At 42.9% G+C, this 26,652-nt stretch overlaps 3 protein-coding genes across 3 annotated transcripts in view; all 3 read left to right on the forward strand.

Annotated features, from left to right (window-relative positions):
* The window catches only part of LOC146642816 (ribonuclease inhibitor-like), a 191,849-nt gene that overhangs the window by 70,767 nt on the left and 94,430 nt on the right, over positions 1–26,652 (forward strand). The gene's annotated exons all lie outside the window — the stretch shown is intronic.
* Positions 2,144–10,370, forward strand: LOC146642817 (NLR family CARD domain-containing protein 3-like). Its single transcript, XM_085397247.1, has 4 exons — positions 2,144–3,955; positions 4,060–5,845; positions 7,916–8,089; positions 10,172–10,370. Exons 1-4 carry the CDS (start codon positions 3,682–3,684, stop codon positions 10,368–10,370), a joined length of 2,433 nt encoding a protein of 810 aa, XP_085253373.1. The 5' UTR covers positions 2,144–3,681.
* LOC146642818 (ribonuclease inhibitor-like) lies at positions 16,672–25,997 on the forward strand. Its single transcript, XM_085398065.1, has 5 exons — positions 16,672–16,757; positions 17,358–17,537; positions 18,877–19,050; positions 23,497–23,694; positions 25,802–25,997. Exons 1-5 carry the CDS (start codon positions 16,672–16,674, stop codon positions 25,995–25,997), a joined length of 834 nt encoding a protein of 277 aa, XP_085254191.1.

The raw sequence follows: 26,652 nt of genomic DNA on the forward strand, positions 1-26,652 counted from the left end.
ACAAAGCTGGACTGAAAGACAGCACAGAGGCACTAATCATGGCAGCACAGGAACAAGCTCCGAGCACAAGACCCATAGAGCCCGGGGTCTACATGGCTCTTTTTGGGGGGGTTGTGTTGTATTAATAGTGACTTTGTTTCTTTGGACCAAAATCTTTTGTTTTTCAGTTCAGTTGCAACATTGACTAACACTAATGCAGGGGTCGGCAACCTGCGGCTCTTTAGTCCTTACAGTGCGGCTCCTCGTGGTTTGGGAAAATAAATTAGAAGTATTTAGCTGAAGTGTATTTTATTTATGTTCTTTTTTAACTTGTAGTTCTAAATTGGAAGATTATTGTGATATTGAAATCTAAAAATAAAATTATATTTTATTATTTTTTCATCGCTCAAATAAGCGTCACACTCGTGGAAGCCGGTGTACCCGCCGAAACGCCGTGCATTTATCGAGACTTTCAGCCCCAGGTAGGCCAATTATGGATCTTCGGATCCACATTATGTCAGCAGCTGTTCTCCACCGTGAACTATGTTAAAAACAAACACCGCTCACGCCTCACAGACGACAGCTTACAGTCCTGTAAAGATGAAAGTGACTTCGTACAGCCCCGACCTGCAGACGCTGTGCGCAGAGGTTCAGGAGCAGAAGTCCCATTGTAAACATGTCACGGCAGACCCGACGATGTTTGCATGAACACGCTTTTCAGCTTCTCTTTATTGACCACTTTTCACACACGGTTGCTGTACGCACACAGCCGGCTGTAGCTTTGCAGCTCACAGCCCGACACACACCAACACAACAGCACAGACGTTAAGGCGGCGAGGCGTGATTGCGGGTGCCGCTCAGGTGCGTCCGCCTCCCCTGCAGCGGCGCTGCAGACCACGCCCCGCCACACACATTAACCAGGTAAAATACATATTTAGGCAGAATTTTGCAAATATCTATTTTTCATCTTTCAGCAGCATAGAGCTTTTTTTCCAATTATTTTTTAAAAGTCAGCTCAAGGCTCCAAAAGCCCAAAGGAGATATAAGGGTGGCGGCTCACAGCAGTTTTTGTTTGCTACATCATTTTAGTTCAGCTGGGTGTCTTTCCTTTGGTTATATTTCTTTAAGAGTTCAAATGTGTTCATTACATAAATAACATGTAATTTTCTCTGTAGCACTTCATGGATTTCATAAGCAACACACCTTAGTTGTTCACACAAAGCATAAAGGTAAAAAACAGTATATACAGTGTTATCTTCATTCTAGATGTCAAAAAGTATTTGTGGCTCCCAGTGTTTTCTTTTGCGTGGAAACTGGCTCCAAATGGCTCTTTGGGTCCTGAAGGTTGCTGACCCCTGACCTAATGGTATATTTTTTTTAGCTGGATCGTTCTATAAAAACATGAATCAAATCTGAGAAAAGTTTCCACCTGACCTGTTGAATGTTATTGAAGCCAGAAGTTTGCCTTCATACTGTGTTTCTTGCATGCCTTTTGTGGTGTACTAATTGATGTGAAATGAATGCAATGTGGTTGTGTTTGCAGAGGTCAGAGGTCACAGTCTCCAGTATCCAGCTGTGTGTCTGTGAGGAGTGACTGGTCCAAAGAATATCCTCCATATTTCAGTCATGAACCTGCAGCAACAATGTTCTTCAATCATGGAGCTCAGCTGACCATGTAAGAGAGCTGCTGACTCAGAGTTCAAAGGTTGTTTCTATAAATGTTCTACCAGTGACATCATAAATGATTCCTAATGGTGGTCCGGGTACGATAATGCTAGTATCAATCGTAGTAGTAATGCAATCCAAGGTAATGATTTCTTCTCTGCTGCTGTGAACGTCTCTGCAGCCGTCTGTACTCTAATCTGAGACAACTATTACTGACAGAAACCATCACATCATCCAGTTTGTGTGTTTGCAGCTGCTTAAAAGATTTTAAACAGAGATTAATCAGTAATTCATGTGATGTGTTTGTGTTTGCAGAGGTCAGAGGTCACAGTCTCCAGCATCCAGCTGTGTGTCTGTGAGGAGTGACTGCTCCAAAGACAAACCTCCAGTCTTCAGTCATGAACCTGCAGCAACAGTGAACTTCAATCATGGAGCTCAGCTGACCATGTAAGAGAGCTGCTGACTCATTTACGGGTGTTTGAAATTCTGTGACCACTTTGTAATTTTAGTTTATATTTTAAAGTGTTTTTATTTGTAGTTGCCTGTATTTTTATTACACTGTGTGTAACGTGGTGGTTTGTGCTGTTTGGGATTGTTTTGGTGTATTTGTGTCAGAACATCAGATAAATGATTTCATCACATTTTAAAAGAAAGTATCAGGATAATAATCTGAACTGAGTCATCAGAAATAGAAAGATGGTCTCAACAGGCCACTGAGCTGATCTCCAAAGAAATGCAGAAGATTGAAGAGTCCGAGGCTGTTTATTTGTCACAGGCATCGTCATACACGTACAACACAGTGAAATGTGCTGAGCTGCTCCTGTGACTGGACAAAACATTAGAAACAATCATTAAATGAAATAATGAAACATTGTGCAGATGTAATGTTAAAGTGCTTTGTGCCACATTAGCACAGCATGTACTGACAGAGCAGTGCAAGCAGAACAAAGCAAATGAGCAAAGTGATGTAAACAGAGTAACTGAACAGAGTGAGCAGAGTAATATCAGCAGTAATGAAGCAGCAGGATCAGTGTAGCAGCGTGTGACGTCATAATGAATCAGGTATGATCTGAAATATGACAGTGAGACAAGAACATGATGTAAGGTCCTGTTTAAACCCTGATGGTGATGCTATGAGGGGAGCATGTTCTGATTTAGGACTTGGATGGTCTGAGGATAGAAGCTCCTCTCTGTTTGTGTCCTGATGGTGCAGAAGCTTCTGCCTGATTGTAGAAGGAGCTGAAGCCAGCATCATCCCAGAGGTGAAGCTCCTCTGTGTGCAGACCTGAGGTCAGATTCCTCCAGGCTGATGTTCAGGATCTACAGAAACGTGTGGTTGTAGTTATTGCTGCACTGTGTGCTGACAGCAGATACTCAGAACAAAGCGCTGCACACGTGTTCTTTACAAACATCTGTACATAGAAAATATGGATCATGGCAGTGAATGAACACGTTTCTGTCATTTGTTTCATTGGCTTCTTTTTTCTGCCTGTGTTCATGTGATTAATGTCTAACACATAAACAGGTTTGTAATCAAACATCACATCATCAGGGAGGCATCATGAAACAAAGTTACTGCTGGAGGCTGAACTCAATTTGGTGGCAATGTTCAAAAATATCACTCAGATCATTTCAAAGCTTTTAGTTCTTCTTCTTCACTTCTGTAAAAGAATAGAAAGGAAATCAGAACCCAGAAGTTCACTTCCTGATGACTGAACTCTTTCAAAATAAAGCTGAAAGCTCTGAATGTGACACCGCTGCTCCACCACAGTTTTTAGAGGAGGTCAAAGGTCAGTTCAGAGTGATGGATCCCAAACTTCCAGTACATCCAGTGAAGGACATAATCAGCTCTGTGATGAAGGCTTTTACTGTGGAGTTTGTAGGCTGATCACTCTGTGTTTAATAAGACAGGCAGGAACAGCAAAGGAAACTTGGATTCTGAACTCAAACACAAGTTTCTCCACTTTGACTTTTCTCTGTGACCATCAGAGCTTCTGCACAGTGTCATCAAATCTGGATGTTTGTCACTGACAGTCAATGATTTTAGTGATAAAGAAATGTGTTCACAGAGGGAGGAAGAGGAAGAGGAGTGGTGTCTGTGAGGAGGAGCAGCTGTCCTGCTGTGCTTTGTGTCAGGACGTCCTGAAGGATCCAGTCTCTACCAGCTGTGGACACTGGTTCTGCAGACAGTGCATCTCCTCATACTGGGACCAGTCTGCTTCATCAGGAGACTGGTCCTGTCCCCAGTTTGGAGAAAGATCCAGAAGCAGAGCTGGACTGCAGACAGCCAGTCAGAGCAGCTGTGTACAAAGTAAGACTGAACATCTGTCTGCTGATGGACTCATTTCTGAAAACTGGACTTCTTGTTGTTGTTCAGACATTGAAGAGTTTTCTTTCTGTTTTTCTTTCTTTCAGCAGATGTTGGTCTGCAGGAGGTTTTAGATGAACATAAGATCAGTCTGAGGAGGAGATGTGAACGTGTGACTGAAGGAAGTGATGAAACAGGAAGTAGAACCCTCCTCAACAGGATCTACACTGAGCTCTACATCACAGAGGGACAGAGTGAAGAGGTTCATAGCCAACATGAGGTGAGGCAGCTGGAGACAGCTTCCAAGATGGACGCCCTCCATGACACTCCAATCAGGTGCCAGGACATCTTTAAAGCCTTACCTGACCAACAGAGACCCATCAGAGTGGTTCTGACCAACGGCGTGGCTGGTGTTGGAAAAACCTTCTCAGTGCAGAAGTTCACTCTGGACTGGGCAGAGGGCTTGGAGAACCAACATGTCAGTGTGGTGGTTCTGCTTTCATTCAGGGAGCTGAACCTGATCAGAGAGGAGCAGTACAGTCTTCTGGAGCTGCTCCATGTTTTCCATCCAACATTACAGAAGGTCACAGCAGAGAAGCTGGCTGTCTCTCAGCTTTTGTTCATCTTTGACGGCCTGGATGAAAGCAGACTTTCATTGGATTTCACCAACAGGAAGCTGCTGTCTGATGTCACACAGAAGTCATCAGTCAGCCAGCTGCTGACAAACCTCATCCAGGGGAATCTGCTTCCCTCGGCTCTTGTCTGGATAACTTCCCGACCTGCAGCAGCCAATCAGATCCCTCCTACATGTGTTGACAGGCTAACAGAAGTACGAGGATTCACTGACGCCCAGAAGGAGGAGTACTTCAGGAGGAGATTCAGTGATGAAGAGCTGTCCAGCAGAATCATCTCCCACATGAAGACATCCAGGAGCCTCCACATCATGTGTAGAATCCCAGTCTTCTGCTGGATCACTGCTACAGTTCTGGAGCACATGTTGACTACAGAGCAGAGAGGAGAGCTGCCCAAGACCCTGACTGACATGTACTCACACTTCCTGCTGGTTCAGACAAAGAGGAAGAAGAACAAGTACCACGAGGGACATGAGACGAGTCCACAGGAGCTGACGGAGGCTGACAGGGAAGTTCTTCTGAAGCTGGGGAGGCTGGCGTTTGAACACCTGGAGAAAGGAAACATCATGTTCTACCAAGAAGACCTGGAGCAGTGTGGTCTGGATGTGACAGAGGCCTCGGTGTACTCAGGAGTTTGTACAGAGATCTTCAAAAGAGAGTGTGTGATCTTCCAGAAACCAGTCTACTGCTTTGTTCATCTGAGCATCCAGGAGTTTCTGGCTGCAGTCTACATGTTCCACTGTTTCACCAACAGGAAGTCAGAGGTGCTGAAGGACTTCTTGGGAAAAAAATACAACGAGTCATCTCTGGATGATTTTTTGATGGAAACACTAATAAAATCCTTCAGGAGTAAAAATGGTCGTCTGGACCTGTTTGTTCGCTTCCTTCATGGCCTCTGTCTGGAGTCCAACCAGAGACTCTTAGGAGGTCTGCTGGGTCAGACAGAGAACAGTCCAGAAACCATCCAGAGAGTCATCAAGAATCTAAAAGGAAGGAAGACAAAATCCTCTCCTGACAGAAGCATCAACATCTTCCACTGTCTGATGGAGATGAACGACATCTTATTATCTCAGGAGATCCAAGAGTTCCTGAAGTCAGAGAACAAATCAAAGAAACTCTCTGAGATCCACTGCTCAGCTCTGGCCTTCATGCTGCAGATGTCAGAGGAGGTTCTGGATGAGTTGGACCTGAAGAAGTACAACACAACAAAGGAGGGACGACTGAGACTGATTCCAGCTGTGAGGAACTTCAGAAAGGCTCGGTGAGTCCAGATGTGATCATTAATATTATCAGTTGGTGATAGTTTAGTTACTCAGTCATAAACTGCAATCATTTCTTATTTGAGGTCACACTAGGGCTGCCACAAACGATTATTTTTGTGATTATTTGACTAATCAGATCAAAAATAAAACATACAGCTTATTGCACCAGCATGCATCTGCTGTTATATAACTATCATTAGCTTACAGCTTAGAGTTTTTAAGGTATGTGCTAACTAAAAATAAAGACCAGATGATAGTTTATTAAACTTTTAATGAAATTTGCAGATTGTAGCAACAAACAGAAAGGCCCCCAAAATGTGTGCCGAGTTCTTCAGTGTGATTTCTCCACGGTGAAAGCTCACTGTGCTCCACATAGTTATGAAGATCTTTGTTAACCACATTAGCTTCACATTAGTAACTTTGTCCTCGACAGCTCGGCCATCTTCAGAACCTGCCCAGGAATTGAACTGCACATGTGCACTGGCTCCAGACGTGGGGTTGTCCTGCATAGTCAGTGGTGTCAGTAGATCATTAAGTAAAATAATATGTAACTAGATTCCTTTGAAAGAGCAACCATGGACGACAAAGCTGGGCGGAGTCTGCTCTAAGACACCAAATGAGCAAATGTTTGCTGACCTGTATCAGTGATCACCTTTTTGTTGGCCTGGTCCCCCAGTCCTCCCACTCCCCCCGGTCCTCGGTGGATGCTGTCACTTCCTCTGACACTGGCTCACCATTTATGTTGTGTCAAAAATCAAACGTGAAGATCTAATTTACTCTAAACTCTCTGACTGTTACTAATATAGTCATAAAATATGCAACAACCACTGGAGATGGAGATGAAGCTTCAACTTGCAGAAAATAGTTTATTAAAATCAGTTTGAATAAACCCAAGGCTCAGAGCAAAAGAGACAAAAGCGCCCCCAAGTGGTCAGACTGTAGACGAACAGAATAAACCCTATCAAAGACAAACACGCTGGAAGCATCTTTTCTAACACTCCAGTATTTATTAGCATTTATTATAAATTTATTGTGACTTTGAAGACGTTCAGTGTTTCCTTTGGTATAACGGAGGTCTGACTACAGTCCAGTAAACACACTGATTAGGATTATAGATTAAACTGCAGTAATACTTTCACAGTGTGCAGTGATGCACAGGTCCGAGTGGTTTTACACTGAAATTCTCAACAACAGGAAACTATAAGAATTTGTTACTCTAATAATAAACAAAGAAGAAGAAAAACATTTTTCATTTAGAGTTGATGAATATAAATGAATTTGAACTTTACAAACCAATCAAAGACAAACTGATCCATGTGAGTTTATAACAATATTCAAAGGCTGCTGCTGGACACAGACAGGTAACATCATTTTGACTTGCTGTCACCTGGATCTGGAGTCATAAACACTGAAGCGCTGAACATTAATACAAGTCTGTTTCTGCCAACTAGTGATAAACCTGCAGACTAATGGCTCAGAAAGCTAAAACGAGCCAATCATTTCTGTGTTTAGTTCCCCTGAAATCAGATGTGATATCAGCAGCTCTGAGTTCATTCATCATTATTGTCCAGTGATGACATTTCTGCTCCGTTTGGTGACAGTCCGCAGATTTTTCCTGAGTGTGGACGTGAACAGTCGTACCTGACAGCAGCAGGTAGCAAACAGAGATCGTCTTTCCAGCTGGAACTCTTCACTGAGCTGAGCTCATTCAAAATGTTCTGGATTCAAGACAGGAAACAGTCCACATGTGTGTCTTCACTCTGACTCTGGATCAGATCTCACTGACAGACTGTGGACATTATGGAAGCCTAAATGTGACACCATCTTCCTCCTTCATCTGCAGATTAAAGCCAAACAAAGATTCTCATTAAAAGTCTGCAGGTCTGAGAGAGACTCAATCGTTGTGTCATGTCAAACACAGTAAGAAGAGCTGAAGCACAGATGTGAAGAGCAGATGTTCATCAGATTATGACCTCACTCTGTTTTGTCTTCATATACATTCAGTCTGTGTTTATAATGCAGACTTTCTGCTTTTATAATAACACATTTTGTATTTTCTATGATCACAGACTGGCTGACTGTGGACTCTCAGGGACTCATTGTGAAGTTGTGGCCTCGGCTCTGAAGTCCATCCCCTCCCATCTGACAGAACTGGACATGAGTGAGAACAAGCTGCAGGATTCAGCAGTGAAGCTTCTGTGTGCTGGACTGGAGAGTCCAAACTGTCGACTGGAGACTCTGAGGTGAGTTCACTGACTGCAGCTGTTGTTGTTTTTCTATATTTCTGATCTTTGATATTTGAAACGTTCTTTAGTTCCTAAATGTTCAGGATGTGTCTGAAGACAAATGTGTCTTTGAGTGCTTTCAGAAATGTTGTGTCTTTCCAAACGACTGAACAACAGTTTTTCCTCTTGGCTCCAAATAGAAGTGACAGACTTGAGCAGCGTTCATTTAAAGGCTGACAGAAGTGGAGTGGTGACGGGGAGATGTTTGTCAGGACAGCTTTTCAGCCTCCACAGGTTCATGTTGTGCTCCATCAGTCAGTGAAGATGAAGTCAGTACTGGTGAGGCTGTAGAGTGTGTGAGGGATGTGAATGAGGCTGTTGGAGATCTGATGATAGCAGATAAAAACAGGCTGCAGAGACTTTGAGCTTGTGTGGAAACAGACAGAGAAAAGAAAGACATGAATGTCAAAGCTAATAAAGGTGAAGTTAGGAGCTGTGATGATGTTCATGTATCAGAAGCTGTCGGGCTGCTACAGAGACGACCCACACAGCTGCTGTGGTGAGGTTTGTGTTAAAGCAGAGGAACACAGGCCCACACATGACAGCAAAGCAGGTTTCAGGCTCTGTGAGAGGATTTCAAACAGAAGCTGGAGAAGAGAAAGGACTACAGAAAGAAGGCAGCTGAGACCAGTCCAAGTGTTTCCATGGAGCCCAGTCTAACATTCATTTATACACTAACGTACAGAAGTGAACGGGAAAATGAATCCATAGTTTCAAATGTAGAAATAGTTCTCAGTTCATTTACAGAGTTTAATACATTTCATGAGGAAATGTTCAAAACAGCAGCTGAGAAGAAACCTGCTTCACAAAGTTGGATCCAATTCCAATAGTTTGTGATGCACTTGAACGCAGCGTGAGCAGTTCACTGCCTAACCCCACAGAGACTGTCAGTCTGGACTTTTCTTTATTGCTATTGGCTGTCAGTGAGATTTCAGAGCAATCAGAGACTGTGGGTCTGTGTATGAAGTATAATTCATGTGCAGTTGTTGAAGTTGTAGAATGAGAAATGGCAGTTTGGGGTATTTCCTGCTTTCATTGTCCTGCTTGTGCTGATGAAAATGTTTATTGACGTGTGAATTCATTCTTCAACGCTCGATTCTGCCTGAACAACGAGAAAACTTTGCTTTGTGTAACAATTCAAAGCACTGAAGCATCGACTTATTTCATTATCCAACAATGAAAACAGGAAACACAGACAGCTGGCCTTCAAAGTAAAAGCTGCTCCTTTTGAAACATGTTGGTGGTAAAATGTAAGAAGAGCTGAAGCACATAAATGATCTACATGCCAAAATATTAAACACAGTTGATATATTTGTGTGAGTGTTGTGATTCAGGTGTAGATGTAATAATGTACATATAGCAGAGTTTTCTCTTCTAGATCAGCTGATCAGAGTAAGGCCAATCAGCTCTGAGCATGCTCAGTCTGAGTTATGGAGCCACATACTATGATTCACCATGGCAACGGCATGAGCAGAGGCTCCGTGTGAATCCAGAGGAGCAGAAACATGAATGATGACAGTAGATGATTGTGTGAAAGTGCTGGAAGCAAATGAGTGTGTGATGTTCTTTCAGTGTTGCACTTTGTAGACGCTCCCTGAGCACTGGTCTCACAGCCAGCTGCACATAGAGACCAGTGTTGTTAGTCCAGGTCAGAAGATGACTTGTTGGAATGAAAATGAGCTTGTAGTTTTTCTGCTTTAATAATGTGACTGGAAAAAGGTGTTGGACTTCAAATATGTCCATTTCTGTCACACTTCACCTTTAAAAGTGAAGCCATGTGGTTCCTGGAAGGAAAAACACGACTTTTTCAAGTCTTTGTCCTGTTTTTATGAGAAATGTACGACTTTAATGTGAAACATTCAGAGTTTTTTCTCTTGTTGTGTTTGTTTGAAGCTGCTTCCTGTTGGCTTCAGCTGTTTGGAGTTTCCATTTTCTAAACTTCTACATTCTGAACCTTCTTCAGCTCTGAACAGATGATGAAACACTGAATGATGTCAAGCACTTTGTCTAATAAACTTACATCTTTCATTCTTTATACAGATTGGAGAGCTGTGGTTTGTTAGATATTGGCCTTGATTATCTGGCAGCAGCACTGAAGTCCAACCCCTCGTATCCCACAGAGGTGGACCTGAGTGGAACCTACAGCAACCTGAAGGATTCAGGAGTGAAGCATCTGTGTGGTTTCCTGGAGAATCCACGATGTCGATTTGAAACTCTGAGGTCAGTCAGCATGTTTTAGTTGTGCTGAGATGAATATGATGTGAAAGTTGTGCTGACACTAAACTGCAGACATCAGGCTGATATTATACTGATCCACACTGAGGATCTTCATGGTAAAGTCTGTTTTCTTCTTCTCTGGTTTAGTCCATTGACTGCAGCAGAACAATGTTCACATTTCAAACAGTGATGCTCAACGTATGGCCCGCGGCCCACACGCGGCCTGCCCACCTTTCCTAATTCAGAGAGAGGGGACCCTGATTAACTGTGTAGCTTCTTCCTCACACTTCTAAGTATCAGACACAACAATGAATAATCCACAGCTGACTGTCTTTAGCAGGTCAAAGGTCACGGCACACAGCACTCTGTGAAACAGTTTGGAGCAGGAATTCTTGCACATTTACAAACTGACACTGCTGCACGGCATGCTGGGTAATGCTAGCTGCTCAGGTATGGGTGTGGTAACGGCTGTGAGATTCTGTGGCTGCAGAACACTGAAGAAGAGAAAAGAGAAGTGGAGGATGAAGAAAAGAGGCGGAGATGAAGCAGAAGTTAAGCTCCAGAGAGGAAATGTTTCTGTGTGGGTGGGTGATAGGTTTGTAGCTTGAACCTATTCGCTGGAACGTTGAAGACAATATAATTACACAGCAAGCAAGACACAAAGTAGGCAAAGTTCTTCTTGTTACTCATTCAATTCAATTCAATTTTATTTATATAGCGCCAAATCACAACAAAAGTCGCCTCAAGGCGCTTCATAGATACAGAGAAAAACCCAACAATCATATGACCCCCTATGAGCAAGCACTTTGGCGACAGTGGGAAGGAAAAACTCCCTTTTTACAGGAAGAAACCTCCAGCAGAACCAAGCTCAGGGAGGGGCGGGGCCATCTGCTGGTTGGGGTGAGAGAAGGAAGACAGGATGAAGACATGCTGTGGAAGAGAGACAGAGGCTAATAACAGATATGATTCAATGCAGAGAGGTCTGTTAACACATAGTGAGTGAGAAAGGTGACTGGAAAGGAAAAACTCAATGCATCATGGGAATCCCCCGGCAGCCTACGTCTATTGCAGCATAACTAAGGGAGGATTCAGGGTCACCTGGTCCAGCCCTAACTATATGCTTTAGCAAAAAGGAAAGTTTTAAGCCTAATCTTAAAAGTAGAGATAGTGTCTGTCTCCCGAATCCGAACTGGAAGCTGGTTCCACAGAAGAGGGGCCTGAAAACTGAAGGCTCTGCCTCCCATTCTACTTTTAAATACTCTAGGAACAACAAGTAGGCCTGCAGAGCGAGAGCGAAGTGCTCTAATAGGGTGATATGGTACTACAAGGTCATTAAGATAAGATGGGGCCTGATTATTTAAGACCTTGTATGTGAGGAGCAGGATTTTGAATTCAATTCTGGATTTAACAGGAAGCCAATGAAGGGAAGCCAAAACAGGAGAAATCTGCTCTCTCTTTCTAGTCCCTGTCAGGACTCTTGCTGCAGCATTTTGGATTAGCTGAAGGTTTTCAGGGAGTTTTTTGGACATCCTGATAATAATGAATTACAGTCGTCCAGCCTGGAAGTAATAAATGCATGAACTAGTTCTTCAGCGTCACTCTGAGACAGGATATTTCTAACTTTAGAGATGTTGCACAAATGGAAGAACGCAGTCTTACATATTTGTTTAATATGTGCGTTGAAGGACATGTCCTGGTCAAAAATGACTCCAAGGTTCCTCACAGCATTACTGGAGGCCAAGGTAATGCCATCCAGAGTAAGAATCTGCTTAGATACCATATTTCTAAGCTTTTCAGGGCCGAGTACAATAACCTCAGTTTGATCTGAATTAAGAAGCAGAAAGTTATGCATGAGGGAGACCTGCCTGGAGCCAAGTGTCGTTCCCCATAGCACTCCTTTTATTGTGGTAACATGAATATGCAAGGCAAGGCAAGGCAAGTTTATTTGTATAGCACAATTCAACAACAAGGTGATTCAAAGTGCTTTACAGAGACATTAGAAACAAAAACAAATAAAAAGCATGATTTAAAATTGATTAAAACAAGCTAACTAATTAACAAACAAACAAAACAGTATATAAAATCAAAACAGATAAAATCAGAACAGTAGATAAAATCAGTAGTTAAATGTAAGTTTTGAAATTTAAGCTTAAAAGTGTGGATTTGGTGCTTTATTCAAATGCAGCTGAGAACAGGTGAGTCTTCAACCTGGATTTAAATAAACTGAGTGTTTCAGCTGATCTGAGGCTTTCTGGGAGTTTGTTCCAGATATAAGGAGCATAAAAGCTGAATGCAGCTTCTCCGTGTCTGGTTCTGACTCTGGGAACTGATAAAAGACCGGATCCAGATGACCTGAGGGATCTGGAAGGTTCATACTGGGTCAGGAGGTCATTGATGTATTTTGGTCCTAAACCATTCAGAGCTTTATAGACCAGCATCAGAACTTTAAAGTCTATCCTCTGACGGACAGGCAGCCAGTGTAAAGACCTCAGAGCTGGACTGATGTGGTCCACTTTTTTGGTCTTAGTGAGGACTCGAGCAGCAGAGTTCTGAATGAGCTGTAGTTGTCTGACTGATTTTTTAGGTAGACCTGTAAAGATGCTGTTACAGTAATCAAGCCTACTAAAGATGAATGCATGGACTAGTTTTTCCAGGTCCTGTTGAGACATCAGATCTTTTATCCTTGAAATATTCTTGAGGTGATAGTAAGCTGACTTTGTTATTGTCTTAATGTGTTTTTCTAAGTTTAGGTCTGCATCCATCACTACACCCAAATTTCTCGCCTGGTTTGTGGTTTTTAGATGTATAGATTGAAGTTCTCTGGTGACCTGTAATCGTTTTTCTTTGGCGCCAAAGACTATTACCTCAGTTTTGTTTTTGTTTAGCTGGAGAAAATTGTGGCACAACCAGTCATTGATTTCCTCAATGCATTTACCAAGAGCCTGTACAGGGCCTCGGTCTCCTGGTGACATTGTGATATATATTTGTGTGTCATCTGCATAGCTGTGATAGTTTATTTTGTTGTTGTTTATAATCTGTGCCAGTGGGAGCATGTAGATGTTAAACAGAAGGGGTCCCAAGATGGAACCTTGGGGAACTCCACATGTGATACTTGTCTGCTCAGATGTGAAGTTACCTATTGATACAAAGTATTTCCTGTTTTCTAAGTATGTTTTGAACCAGTTTAGTACAGTTCCTGAAAGACCTGTCCAGTTCTCCAGTCGTTTGAGTAATATGTTGTGGTCAACTGTATCAAATGCTGCACTGAGATCCAGTAAAACTAGGACTGACATTTTTCCACTGTCTGTATTCAGACATATGTCATTAAACACTTTGGTCAGAGCGGTTTCAGTGCTGTGGTTCTGTCTAAGACCTGACTGGAAGGCATCGTAGCAATTATTCTGTTTTAAGAAGTAACTGAGCTGTTGGGAAACTGCTTTTTCAATGATCTTACTTAAAAACGGGAGATTTGAGATCGGCCTGTAGTTGTTCATTTGTGTCTTGTCAAGATTGTCCTTTTTCAGTATAGGTTTGATTACAGCAGTTTTTAGTGATTCTGGAAACACACCTGATAATAAAGAAAAGTTGACGATCTGTAACAGGTCTGACTCTAAAGTCTTTGAGACCTTTTTGAAAAAACTTGTTGGCAGGACATCTAAACAGCAGGAGGAGGAGTTCAGTTGACCTAAGATGTCCTCCAGGTCTTTGCTGTTAATAGGTTGAAACTGTTTCATGGTGTTTAAACAGTTTTTTGGTGGACACAGTACATATCCTGGATCTCCTGTTGATGTACCAATTGCTTGTCTAATTTTTTGGATTTTTTCAGTGAAGAATTTGGCAAAGTCATTGCAGGCCATGGTCGAATGAAGTTCAGCTGCCACTGGCACAGGAGGGTTTGTTAGCCTGTCAACTGTAGAAAATAAGACCCGAGCATTATGGCTGTTTTTAGTGATGATGTCAGAGAAGTAGGACCTCCTTGCATTCCTCAGTTGTAAATTATAATTGTGAAGTTTCTCTTTATAAATGTCATAATGAACCTGGAGGTTTGTTTTTCTCCATCTGCGCTCAGCTTTCCTACACTCTCTTTTTTCATTTTTCACCAGTGTGGAGTTTCTCCATGGAGACTTTTTCCTTCCAGAGATAACCTTCACCTTAATGGGAGCAATAGTGTCCATTACATTTAACATGTTAGCATTGAAGCTATTGACGAGCTCATTGACTGACCCTCTGGACAGGTCAGGTGTTAAAGGGAAGACCTGGTTAAAAATTGCACTACTGTGTTCAGTTATACACCGTTTTGTGATCACTGTTGTTGATATATTTGTGTGGGCTGAGATTTTACTTTCAAAGAAAACACAGTAATGATCAGACAGGCCCACATCAGACACAGTAACCTTTGAAATGCTCAGGCCTTTGGAGATCAGTAGGTCAAGAGTGTGTCCTCTATTATGTGTGGCCTCTGTTACATGCTGAGTCAGCCCAAAGTTGCCCAGAGTGTTACTCAGGTCTTTAGTCCCTTTGTCCTGAGGGTTGTCCACATGAATGTTAAAATCCCCAGCAATAATTACACAGTCAAAATCAACACAGATCACAGACAGCAGTTCACTGAGGTCATTAAAAAAGTCTGTGCAGTATTTGGGAGGCCTGTAAACATTAAGAAACACAACTTTGGATGGGGCCTTCAGCTGTAAAGCCACATATTCAAAAGACTGAAAACTTCCAGGAGATAGCTGCTTACATTGAAATGATTCATTAAATAAGACAGCAACCCCTCCTCCTCTCCTGCTCACCCTGACCTCACTGATAAAACTGTAGTTAGGAGGGGTCGTCTCGATGAGAACAGCTCCACTGTTACTTTGGTCCAACCAAGTTTCAGTTAAAAACATAAAATCAAGGCTGTGCTCAGTGATTAAATCATTAATTAAAAATGTTTTCCCAGCTAGAGATCTAATGTTTAATGCATAGGGTCATTAACATATGACGTCTACATAGGTATACATGTGAACAAAGAATACTGTTTGTGTGTGTGTGTGTGTGGGGGGGGGGGGGTCAGAGTGTGACCCCATAAATGACTTCCCTAAACCTGCTGGTCTGGAAGTCCAACAGTTCATCTAAACAAAAGGCACTTAGCCTAAAACAGATACAGCCACGTTTATCCTGCCATAAAACAATAAAACAAGGTACGACCTCTTCCCATGCTCCCAGGATGTAGGCGTGCATTCCAGTGTGGAATACACACCAAGCCTTTGCAGCCTGCTAAAGATCACACATCCTATCAGTACACAATTGATTATACACCTCTAAGAATATATGGTTAAATATTTCTAAGCATAAATGACAATCAACAATACAAAACCTAACAGCGGGGCTCAGGCAGCTCCGCCCACACAGTGACAGTGAAGCAGGTGAAGAGTAATAAATGAAGACAGCAGACAGGATTTGATAAGCTGATGTACAAACATGTAGAAACGGGTCCATACAGACTGAAGCGTGTCTCCTTTGCATCTTCCATATTTGATACTGAGAGTTTCCAGAAGAGCAAACATCAAACACGCCTCCAAACATGTGACGAGTCAGACTGACATCATTTCTACAGAGAACAGTGTGAGCTCTCAGCAGCTCACTTCAATAAGAAGGACAAAGTGCAGCAGGAATGACTAAACCCACTAACAGTCTGATATCCCCGTGTTCCTGTTGTTCTACAGCATCATCATTAATGCTGCGCCACCACCATCACTGCAGCTGACCAATCAGCTTCTGTCACGTCATGTGACGCTCTGTGACTCAGACTGGAGAAATGCTAAATGGCTAACCTGAAGCTAACCTGAGAAACAGTCAAAGTACTGATGATTCCTACAAAGTGTGTGTGTTCAGTATGAGATGAGTGTGAACGAAACCATGGAGGAGCGGGCCGTGGCTGCTCTCACACACGTTTGCTGCAGGGGCGGAGCTACAGAAATGTTCATAGGGGGTAAAATCAAAGCCATTATTGTTGACACATATGCAGCTGTTACATCCTGTAATATGCATTAAATATGGTTCAAATACATTAAATGCATTAAATATACATGTTTCATATAAATATAGTCTACAACGGTGTTTTCTTCAGCCCACATAAGGAAACAGTTGAGTCAGATAAAGACAGAAGGCCTTTTCCACGTCCCTCTGCTCAGTGTTAAAGTGCTGATGATGTTCAAGCTCAGGCAGCAGGAGGGATTTCTAAGCATCCTTCACTGATCCACAACAAAGGTCCAGAGTTTGATCCGTCCTAGTAGGACAGGAAACATACTGATAAGAGTTTCAAAGTGTCTTTGTAAGCAGACATGATTGAAATGAGCCAGTCTGAGTTTGGTTCCTGCAGTTTGTGCTTCATAAACAGAGCTGAAGCAGAGGCAGCGTGTGCCTGCAGGTGAATGTACACTGCTGTTATAAGAGCTGTGGAAACTCAGGTCAAAAGGACGTAACCACACTGCTGACAGTTCCAGGACAGTCACAGAGTTACAGCATCATTTGTGAACATAAAGACAGAAAGCTCATCCAAATCCTGGGATTAAAAGTCTGTCCTGGTGGTGTCCAGTCAAATACGTCTCTGTGAAAGCTTCAGTCCAACAGGCTCCAAAGTCCTTCTGCTCATTTCCTCGCCGGGTTCTTGATGCTCCTGTACCATCTCTCTGTCATCCTCCTCGCTCCCTCTTTGCACTCACAGTCTTTGTGCATCATTAACACTCACATGTGGAAAACCAAAGTTTTACTGGGCAGAAGATGATCATCAGTGACTCTGTCTTTAAAACACTCTTGTTAGAAATGTTCGACTTTAATGTGAAACATTCAGAGTTTTTTCTCTTGTTGTGTTTGTTTGAAGCTGCTTCCTGTTGGCTTCAGCTGTTTGGAGTTTCCATTTTCTAAACTTCTACATTCTGAACCTTCTTCAGCTCTGAACAGATGATGAAACACTGAATGATATCAAGCACTTTGTCTAATAAACTTACATCTTTCATTCTTTATACAGATTGAAGAGCTGTGGTTTGTCAGATATTGGCCTTGATTATCTGGCAGCAGCACTGAAGTCCAACCCCTCGTATCCCACAGAGGTGGACCTGAGTGGAACCTACAGCAACCTGAAGGGTTCAGGAGTGAAGCATCTGTGTGATTTTCGGGAGAATCCACGATGTCGATTTGAAACTCTGAGGTCAGTCAGCATGTTTTAGTTGTGCTGAGATGAATATGATGTGAAAGTTGTGCTGACACTAAACTGCAGACATCAGGCTGATATTATACTGATCCACACTGAGGATCTTCATGGTAAAGTCTGTTTTCTTCTTCTCTGGTTTAGTCCATTGACTGAAGCAGAACAATGTTCACATTTCAAACAGTGATGCTCAACGTATGGCCCGCGGCCCACACGCGGCCTGCCCACCTTTCCTGATTCAGAGAGAGGGGACCCTGATTAACTGTGTAGCTTCTTCCTCACAGTTCTAAGTATCAGACACAACAATGAATAATCCACAGCTGACTGTCTTTAGCAGGTCAAAGGTCACGGCACACAGCAGTCTGTGAAACAGTTTGGAGCAGGAATTCTTGCACATTTACAAACTGACACTGCTGCACGGCATGCTGGGTAATGCTAGCTGCTCAGGTATGGGCGTGCTAACGGCTGTGAGGCTCTGTGGCTGCAGAACACTGAAGAAGAGAAAAGAGAGGTGGAGGATGAAGAAAAGAGGCGGAGATGAAGCAGAAGTTTTGCTCCAGAGAGGAGCTGTGTCTGTGTGGGCGGGGCTCAGGCAGCTCCGCCCACACAGTGACAGTGAAGCAGGTGAAGAGTAATAAATGAAGACAGCAGACAGGATTTGATAAGCTGATGTACAAACATGTAGTATGATGGTGGCAGCTACAGAAACAGGTCCATACAGGCTGAAGCGTGTCTCAGTCTGAATGTACACTGCTGTTATAAGAGCTGTGGAAACTCAGGTCAAAAGGACGTAACCACACTGCTGACAGTTCCAGGACATTCACAGAGTTACAGCATCATTTGTGACCATAAAGACAGAAAGCTCATCCAAATCCTGGGATTAAAAGTCTGTCCTGGTGGTGTCCAGTCAAACACGTCTCTGTGAAAGCTTCAATCCAACAGGCTCCAAAGTCCTTCTGCTCATTTCCTCGCCGGGTTCTTGATGCTCCTGTACCATCTCTCTGTCATCCTCCTCGCTCCCTCTTTGCACTCACAGTCTTTGTGCATCATTAACACTCACATGAGGAAAACCAAAGTTTTACTGGGCAGAAGATGATCATCAGTGACTCTGTCTTTAAAACACTCTTGTTAGAAATGTACGACTTTAATGTGAAACATTCAGAGTTTTTTCTCTTGTTGTGTTTGTTTGAAGCTGCTTCCTGTTGGCTTCAGCTGTCTGGAGTTTCCATTTTCTAAACTTCTACATTCTGAACCTTCTTCAGCTCTGAACAGATGATGAAACACTGAATGATTTCAAGCACTTTGTCTAATAAACTTACATCTTTCATTCTCTATACAGATTGGAGCGCTGTGATTTGTCAGAGATCAGCTGTGATTATCTGGAAGCAGTGCTGAAGCTCAACCCTTCGTATCCCAGAGAGGTGGACCTGAGCTCCCACAAGCTGCAGGATTCAGGAGTGAAGCAGCTGTGTGTTCTTCTGGAGAATCCACAACATCAAATTGAAACTCTGAGGTCAGTCTCCACGTTTTAGTTGTGCTGACACTGTCGATCTGTGGAACTAAAACCTTTATACAGGAAGTCTGGTTCAGCTCTTTGTAGACCTTCTAATCTCTGATGCTCTGAGTCTTACTCAGTAGATGATGCAGAGTTGTGAAGCCGATGTGGGTGAGGACACTCGCCCAGCTCTAACTACTTTGACGTCCAGGCAGCTTCCCTGCTTGTCCTGATACACCACCAAGGTCTTCTCACTCACCTTTCCTTTGTCCTCGTCCTTCATCGGCCGTGCTGTGTCTTTGTTCCTGCAGTGTTGTTCCCACGATGCAGCGCTGATGTTCCCTCCTTGAATGCACAACAAGTACGGTGCTGGTCTTTCTCGGGTGGAGCAGAGACAGATTGAAGTCTTTCAGGCTTTAGTGCCGACTTCCCTGACAGAGGCTGGACTCCATGGTCTGCACAGGAGGCTTCTACACTGTGTGGAGGTGACTCCTGGACTTGAAGACAGGCTGCAGGTACATGTGTGATGAAGAGGACCTACAGCAGTGTGATGGAGCTGCAGGTGTGAAGGAAGTCCTGCTGTCCTGTCCCACCCTCATCTTTGCTTCCTCTGTCTTCTCTGGACTTGTCCTCCTGTTTCAGAAACAGCACTGCTTCATGCCGAGGGTGGACGGGAGCGTTGGCTCTGATTCTTTTACCGTCCACCACAAGGAGACACTGATGCTGACCTCCTGATTCATCTGCATGTGTTCTGCTTCACACTGCTCACCTCCACCAAAGACTTCACAAACATCTTCTTTCTTTGAGTCCAGTTTGTCCCACAAACACTTCCAAATCTCCTCCTCTGAGATTCTGCATATGTGGTTGTTGGGACGATAAATGTCTTTGAGCTTGTGTCAGAAGACGAGCTGCAGCTTTCTGGACCAGCTGCAGTCTTGCCAGGCAGGTCCCACTAACTCCAACATATAAGGAGTTACAATAATCCAGCTGGGACGTCATGAAAACGTGGATCGCCCGTTCAAGGTTTTTAAAAGATAGAAATGATCTCACCTTAGATAAAAGCCTCAGTTTGAAGAAAGACCGCTGTACAACTGAGCTCAGCTGTTTTTCAAATTGCCGTCAAATATAAGCCCCAAATGTAATAATGCGATTTAATAAAAGAGCTGAACCAGTCTAATAGAGCGCCCTTGATGCCGCCATGCTCCAATGGTGAGGTCAAGATGCTGTGGTCAAGGCAGCGGTCAGATCCAAAAGCACAGCGGAGTCTCCTGATCAGTGGCTGATAAAAGATCATTAAGAACTTTCCAAAGTGCAGTTTCAGTGCTGTGAAGAGCTTTAAAACCAGACTGAAACCTTTACAACAGATTGCAGCTGAACAAATATAATCTTTTACAAAATCTTCGACAGGAAGGGAAGCTTTGAAATAGGCCTGAAATTTGAGCGGACAGAGGATCCAGATCAGGTTTTTAGTACAGGCTGTACAACAGCATGTTTAAAACAGGCTGTACAACACCTGAACTAAGACTGCTGTTAAAAATCGCTAAGATGTCGGAACCGACAACCTTTAAAATCTTTTTAAACACGTGTTGGAACAACTTCATTTGGACAAGATGATGTCTTTATAGCATCACATCGTTCCTCCACCTGATCAAACCACACAGGCTCAAACTGATCAAAAACAGCTGAGCAGGTGAATATTTTAGCCCCGGTGCGATCTCGGGCGAGAGTATCGATGATGGCCAAAGGGCAGCGTCCAGCTCTACGGCCGCTGAAGAGCAGACTCAACAGACGCGCGTGATGTGGATCCTACTGCTCTAAAACTGGAGCTTCTTCAATCCATTAAAGAGGACATTAGTACGCTGTTAAAAGAAGAAGTCAGAAATGCATTGAAAGAAGATTTTGACAATATAAGGGCTGACGTGCAAGGACTGAGAAATGAGATCGCTAACAGCATGGCGGCGACGTGCGGCGAAGTTGATGGAGTAAAGGTTACAGTGAAAGAAGCTGAGGATGGGCTGTCAATGTGGAGCGATGAGGTGACCACCCTGCAGTCTACAGTAGAGAGTATGAAGGAGGAGCTGTCTGACCTGAAGGATAAATGTGATGAAGGCAGGAAGCGGAGAGCTAACATCCACATCATAGGGATCCCAGAGGGCCTGGACTCGAGCTCCTCCACGGCCGTATCCGTGCTACTACGTGAAGTGCTGGGTATGGATAAAGACGTTATTGTCGACCGCTCACACAGGAGCCCTATCCTGAGAAAGCCAGCTGGTAACCCGCACGCCGTCATAGCCGAGCGTCACTACTACCAGGATTGTGTGGCTACGCCGTGCCAGGGCCCAAGCCCCGCTTGAGTTTAACGGACAACCTATTGCAATATTACGACTGGGCGATATGACCCAAAGTTCATATCTCGATATTCTTTAGCTGGATGGCGATATACGATATATATCTCGATATTTTTGAAGCCCGAAAGTTCGAACAAAAAGAGAGTTCTTAGTCAAAGCTGTGTCCCAAATCTCACACAGGCACATTTATTAACATACAGCGTAGATGTACATGAAACAATTACTCAGAAATAAATGATCAGCATTTATTAAATAATAATGCTCCATAAATAAAAGAAAACAATGTTGTTTTTGTGCATAACAAAAAGCTCACAATCGTGCAGTCAAAATGTAAACAGACGCTGAGCATAATAACAAGCAGCTGCTCTGTTCCCAGGTTCTACTGCGTGACTGACAGCCTGGAGTTTGAAACCCTCTTTGTAACCGTGTCTCTTACAGGTGCCATTTATGGTCCTTATACACACTCAATACAGTAATATTACGTTGAAGCAGAGTACGTATCACTCCGCGAGGCTCCTCGTAGCTGTAATGCTCCAACAATCCATCAAGCGGTGCGGCCTCGTAGCTGAGCAAAGTCGTACCAAAACATCTGTTGAAAGGTTTCTGAGCGCCGTGTAGCACATAAAATCGGTTCGAGGTCAGTAAGCACAACCAGAATTCATCCATAAGGCGCACTGTCGATTTATGAGAAAATTACAGGATTTTAAGTGCAGAAAATATAGTTTATGGTTTTCCTTTGATCTTAGCAAATATCTACGCCTCTAATTGGGACGATCACAGATTTTTCACTAATGTCTTTGCGCGGCTCCCCAATATGTCATCACACAATATCATCTTTGAGGGAGACCTAAACTGCTCATTATCTGCTATGGACCACAGTTCACACAAAAGTACACTTAGTCCAAAGTCAGCATGCGTCATTCAGAGCTTTCTTGATAATTATGGGCTGGCTGATGTATGGAGATTTCATAATCCTGCTTCACGTCAATACTCTTTTTTTCTAATGTCCATAAAACATATATTTGTATAGAAAAACGTCTCCCTTTAGTTACAGAATGTGATTATAAGACTCTGGTGATTTCTCCTCTTGTTTTTTCAATGTGTATTCCTGATGCCTGCTCCAACTATCAGCCATGGAGATTCAACTCAGTGTTGTTAGCAGATGAAGAGTTTGTCAGTTACAAAAGGTCTCAAAGACATTTTTTTTCTATCAATCAGACCCCAGAGATGTCATCATCAGTCATTTGGGAATCTCTAAAAGCATCTGAGAGGCCAAATAATTTCATTTTGTGCCAAACAAAGTGCAACACTGAAAGAACATCATCCATAAATATTGAGTAAGAACTGGACTCTCATACAGCGAGACTCAAATGCCTTTAAACATCAGCTTATCCTGCTGATCCAAGTCCAACACTGAGTTTGTAAAAACATGTTTGTCAATCATTTTGTTTGGTTTCTGAGGAAAATGATTCAATAACTTGCTGCTAATACACAACATTTCATCATATTTCCTCATAACCCTCTTTTGTCTGACCATTTGATCCCATTTGAATTTGCAATAAAGGATCCACAGAGTTTGGTGACAATAATGACAGTAGATGTTTGTGTGAAAGTGCTGGAAGCAAATGAGTGTGTGATGTTCTTTCAGTGTTGCACTTTGTAGACGCTCCCTGAGCACTGGTCTCACAGCCAGCTGCACATAGAGACCAGTGTTGTTAGTCCAGGTCAGAAGATGACTTGTTGGAATGAAAATGAGCTTGTAGTTTGTCTGCTTTAATAATGTGACTGGAAAAAGGTGTTGGACTTCAAATATGTCCATTTCTGTCACACTTCACCTTTAAAAGTGAAGCCATGTGGTTCCTGGAAGGAAAAACACGACTTTTTCAAGTCTTTGTCCTGTTTTTATGAGAAATGTACGACTTTAATGTGAAACATTCAGAGTTTTTTCTCTTGTTGTGTTTGTTTGAAGCTGCTTCCTGTTGGCTTCAGCTGTTTGGAGTTTCCATTTTCTAAACTTCTACATTCTGAACCTTCTTCAGCTCTGAACAGATGATGAAACACTGAATGATTTCAAGCACTTTGTCTAATAAACTTACATCTTTCATTCTTTATACAGATTGTGGAACTGTGGTTTGTCAGAGATCAGCTGTGATTATCTGGCAGCAGCACTGAAGTCCAACCCCTCCCATCTGAGAGAGCTGGACCTGAGTAATGACTCCTCCTCTTCTTCAACTAAGAACAACCTGCAGGATCCAGGAGTGAAGCATCTGTGTGGTTTCCTGGAGAGTCCAGGATGTAAACTTGAAACTCTGAGGTCAGTCAGCATGTTTTAGTTGTGCTGAGATGAATATGATGTGAAAGTTGTGCTGACACTAAACTGCAGACATCAGGCTGATATTATACTGATCCACACTGAGGATCTTCATGGTAAAGTCTGTTTTCTTCTTCTCTGGTTTAGTCCATTGACTGCAGCAGAACAATGTTCACATTTCAAACAGTGATACTCAACGTATGGCCCGCGGCCCACACGCGGCCTGCCCACCTTTCCTGATTCAGAGAGAGGGGACCGTGATTAACTGTGTAGCTTCTTCCTCACAGTTCTAAGTATCAGACACAACAATGAATAATCCACAGCTGACTGTCTTTAGCAGGTCAAAGGTCACGGCACACAGCAGACAGTCAGAAATATTCTAACTCTGATCATTTATCAGTTGTGACACTGTGAGACTTGATCAGAGGTGTGATCATCACAGCAGAGGCCTTTGTGTCAAAGTCACTGAGGATCAAACAGAAACACATGAAGCAGATTTTCCTCTTCTGGCTTTTTATAGCAGATAACCTTCAAAATATTCTGCAGTCGATCAAAAACTGAAGCAAACCATGAAGCAACATGTGAACATGAGCTGATGCTGCTGAAGTGAAGCAAAGTTACAGAGGTTTGATTACAGACACAGCTGAGAGTTTGTAATCTGTCATCATTTTAAAAAGTTTCCATGGAACAGCAGAAATGAGGCTTTACTGTCAGAGGCCGACAGCACTGAACACAACAGCAGACTGGTGGCTAATAAACAGTGAATGATGCAGAAACAGATGTTTGAAGCTGTTCTTGGAGTACACTGAGAGAGAGAGAGCTGTGCAGGCAGGAACAGCCAAAGTCAGAGAGAATTCATGAGCATATTTATCAAACGTGAAGCAGAGTTTGGATCTTCTTTTGCTGCTGCTTCACTCAGTTTTGGTTGGAGACAGATGAAACCTGCAGCTTCAGGATCTGTGAGCTGTCCACTTTCAGCCCCGACGGCGTGTCCGTGTACGTGCCGTCGAGTGAACGATCCACGCTCTGTGTTTCCATCTTTGTGTGTTTAGCTGCTCTCATTTACTGTTTTAGCTGTTTGCTGCTTGTTGAAATAGTTTGTGAGCTTTAACCTGAGATTCTGGCAAAATACATTTATATTAAACATCGATTCAGGATTGAATGAATCAACATCGTTTTATTCAAATTAAAACCATTTAAATGGGAACATGAATTTTTTACAGCCGCCTCTAATGCTGGGTAATGTCAGCTGGTCCATGTGCAGCTGGCTGTGAGGTTCAGGGAGCGTCTACAAAGTGCAACACTGAAAGAACATCATCCATAAATATTGAGTAAGAACTGGACTCTCATACAGCGAGACTCAAATGCCTTTAAACATCAGCTTATCCTGCTGATCCAAGTCCAACACTGAGTTTGTAAAAACATGTTTGTCAATCATTTTGTTTGGTTTCTGAGGAAAATGATTCAATAACTTGCTGCTAATACACAACATTTCATCATATTTCCTCATAACCCTCTTTTGTCTGACCATTTGATCCCATTTGAATTTGCAATAAAGGATCCACAGAGTTTGGTGACAATAATGACAGTAGATGTTTGTGTGAAAGTGCTGGAAGCAAATGAGTGTGTGATGTTCTTTCAGTGTTGCACTTTGTAGACGCTCCCTGAGCACTGGTCTCACAGCCAGCTGCACATAGAGACCAGTGTTGTTAGTCCAGGTCAGAAGATGACTTGTTGGAATGAAAATGAGCTTGTAGTTTGTCTGCTTTAATAATGTGACTGGAAAAAGGTGTTGGACTTCAAATATGTCCATTTCTGTCACACTTCACCTTTAAAAGCGAAGCCATGTGGTTCCTGGAAGGAAAAACACGACTTTTTCAAGTCTTTGTCCTGTTTTTATGAGAAATGTACGACTTTAATGTGAAACATTCAGAGTTTTTTCTCTTGTTGTGTTTGTTTGAAGCTGCTTCCTGTTGGCTTCAGCTGTTTGGAGTTTCCATTTTCTAAACTTCTACATTCTGAAGCTTCTTCAGCTCTGAACAGATGATGAAACACTGAATGATTTCAAGCACTTTGTCTAATAAACTTACATCTTTCATTCTTTATACAGATTGTGGAGCTGTGGTTTGTCAGAGATCAGCTGTGATTATCTGGCAGCAGCACTGAAGTCCAACCCCTCCCATCTGAGAGAGCTGAACCTGAGCTCCAACAACAACCTGCAGGATCCAGGAGTGAAGCATCTGTGTGGTTTCCTGGAGAGTCCAGGATGTAAACTTGAAACTCTGAGGTCAGTCAGCATGTTTTAGTTGTGCTGAGATGAATATGATGTGAAAGTTGTGCTGACACTAAACTGCAGACATCAGGCTGATATTATACTGATCCACACTGAGGATCTTCATGGTAAAGTCTGTTTTCTTCTTCTCTGGTTTAGTCCATTGACTGCAGCAGAACAATGTTCACATTTCAAACAGTGATACTCAACGTATGGCCCGCGGCCCACACGCGGCCTGCCCACCTTTCCTGATTCAGAGAGAGGGGACCCTGATTAACTGTGTAGCTTCTTCCTCACAGTTCTAAGTATCAGACACAACAATGAATAATCCACAGCTGACTGTCTTTAGAGGGTCAAAGGTCACGGCACACAGCAGACAGTCAGAAATATTCTAACTCTGATCATTTATCAGTTGTGACACTGTGAGACTTGATCAGAGGTGTGATCATCACAGCAGAGGCCTTTGTGTCAAAGTCACTGAGGATCAAACAGAAACACATGAAGCAGATTTTCCTCTTCTGGCTTTTTATAGCAGATAACCTTCAAAATATTCTGCAGTCGATCAAAAACTGAAGCAAACCATGAAGCAACATGTGAACATGAGCTGATGCTGCTGAAGTGAAGCAAAGTTACAGAGGTTTGATTACAGACACAGCTGAGAGTTTGTAATCTGTCATCATTTTAAAAAG

The sequence above is a fragment of the Rhamphochromis longiceps genome, linkage group LG23, assembly GCF_057381845.1.
Source record: "Rhamphochromis longiceps isolate RC_006_pf linkage group LG23, R_longiceps_female_GT1.1, whole genome shotgun sequence".
In the NCBI taxonomy this organism is placed as follows: Eukaryota; Metazoa; Chordata; class Actinopteri; order Cichliformes; family Cichlidae; genus Rhamphochromis; species Rhamphochromis longiceps.

Excerpts from the sequence above, each read along its gene's own strand:
- LOC146642818 (XM_085398065.1), top strand. The coding sequence starts at position 16,672 with ATGATTGAAATGAGCCAGTCTGAGTTTGGTTCCTGCAGTTTGTGCTTC. Across the intron at positions 19,051-23,496 it reads CATCAAATTGAAACTCTGAG|ATTGTGGAACTGTGGTTTGT; the intron begins GTCAGTCTCCAC and ends TTCTTTATACAG. Across the intron at positions 23,695-25,801 it reads TGTAAACTTGAAACTCTGAG|ATTGTGGAGCTGTGGTTTGT; the intron begins GTCAGTCAGCAT and ends TTCTTTATACAG.
- LOC146642817 (XM_085397247.1), top strand. The coding sequence starts at position 3,682 with ATGATTTTAGTGATAAAGAAATGTGTTCACAGAGGGAGGAAGAGGAAG. Across the intron at positions 3,956-4,059 it reads TCAGAGCAGCTGTGTACAAA|CAGATGTTGGTCTGCAGGAG; the intron begins GTAAGACTGAAC and ends TCTTTCTTTCAG. Across the intron at positions 8,090-10,171 it reads TGTCGACTGGAGACTCTGAG|ATTGGAGAGCTGTGGTTTGT; the intron begins GTGAGTTCACTG and ends TTCTTTATACAG.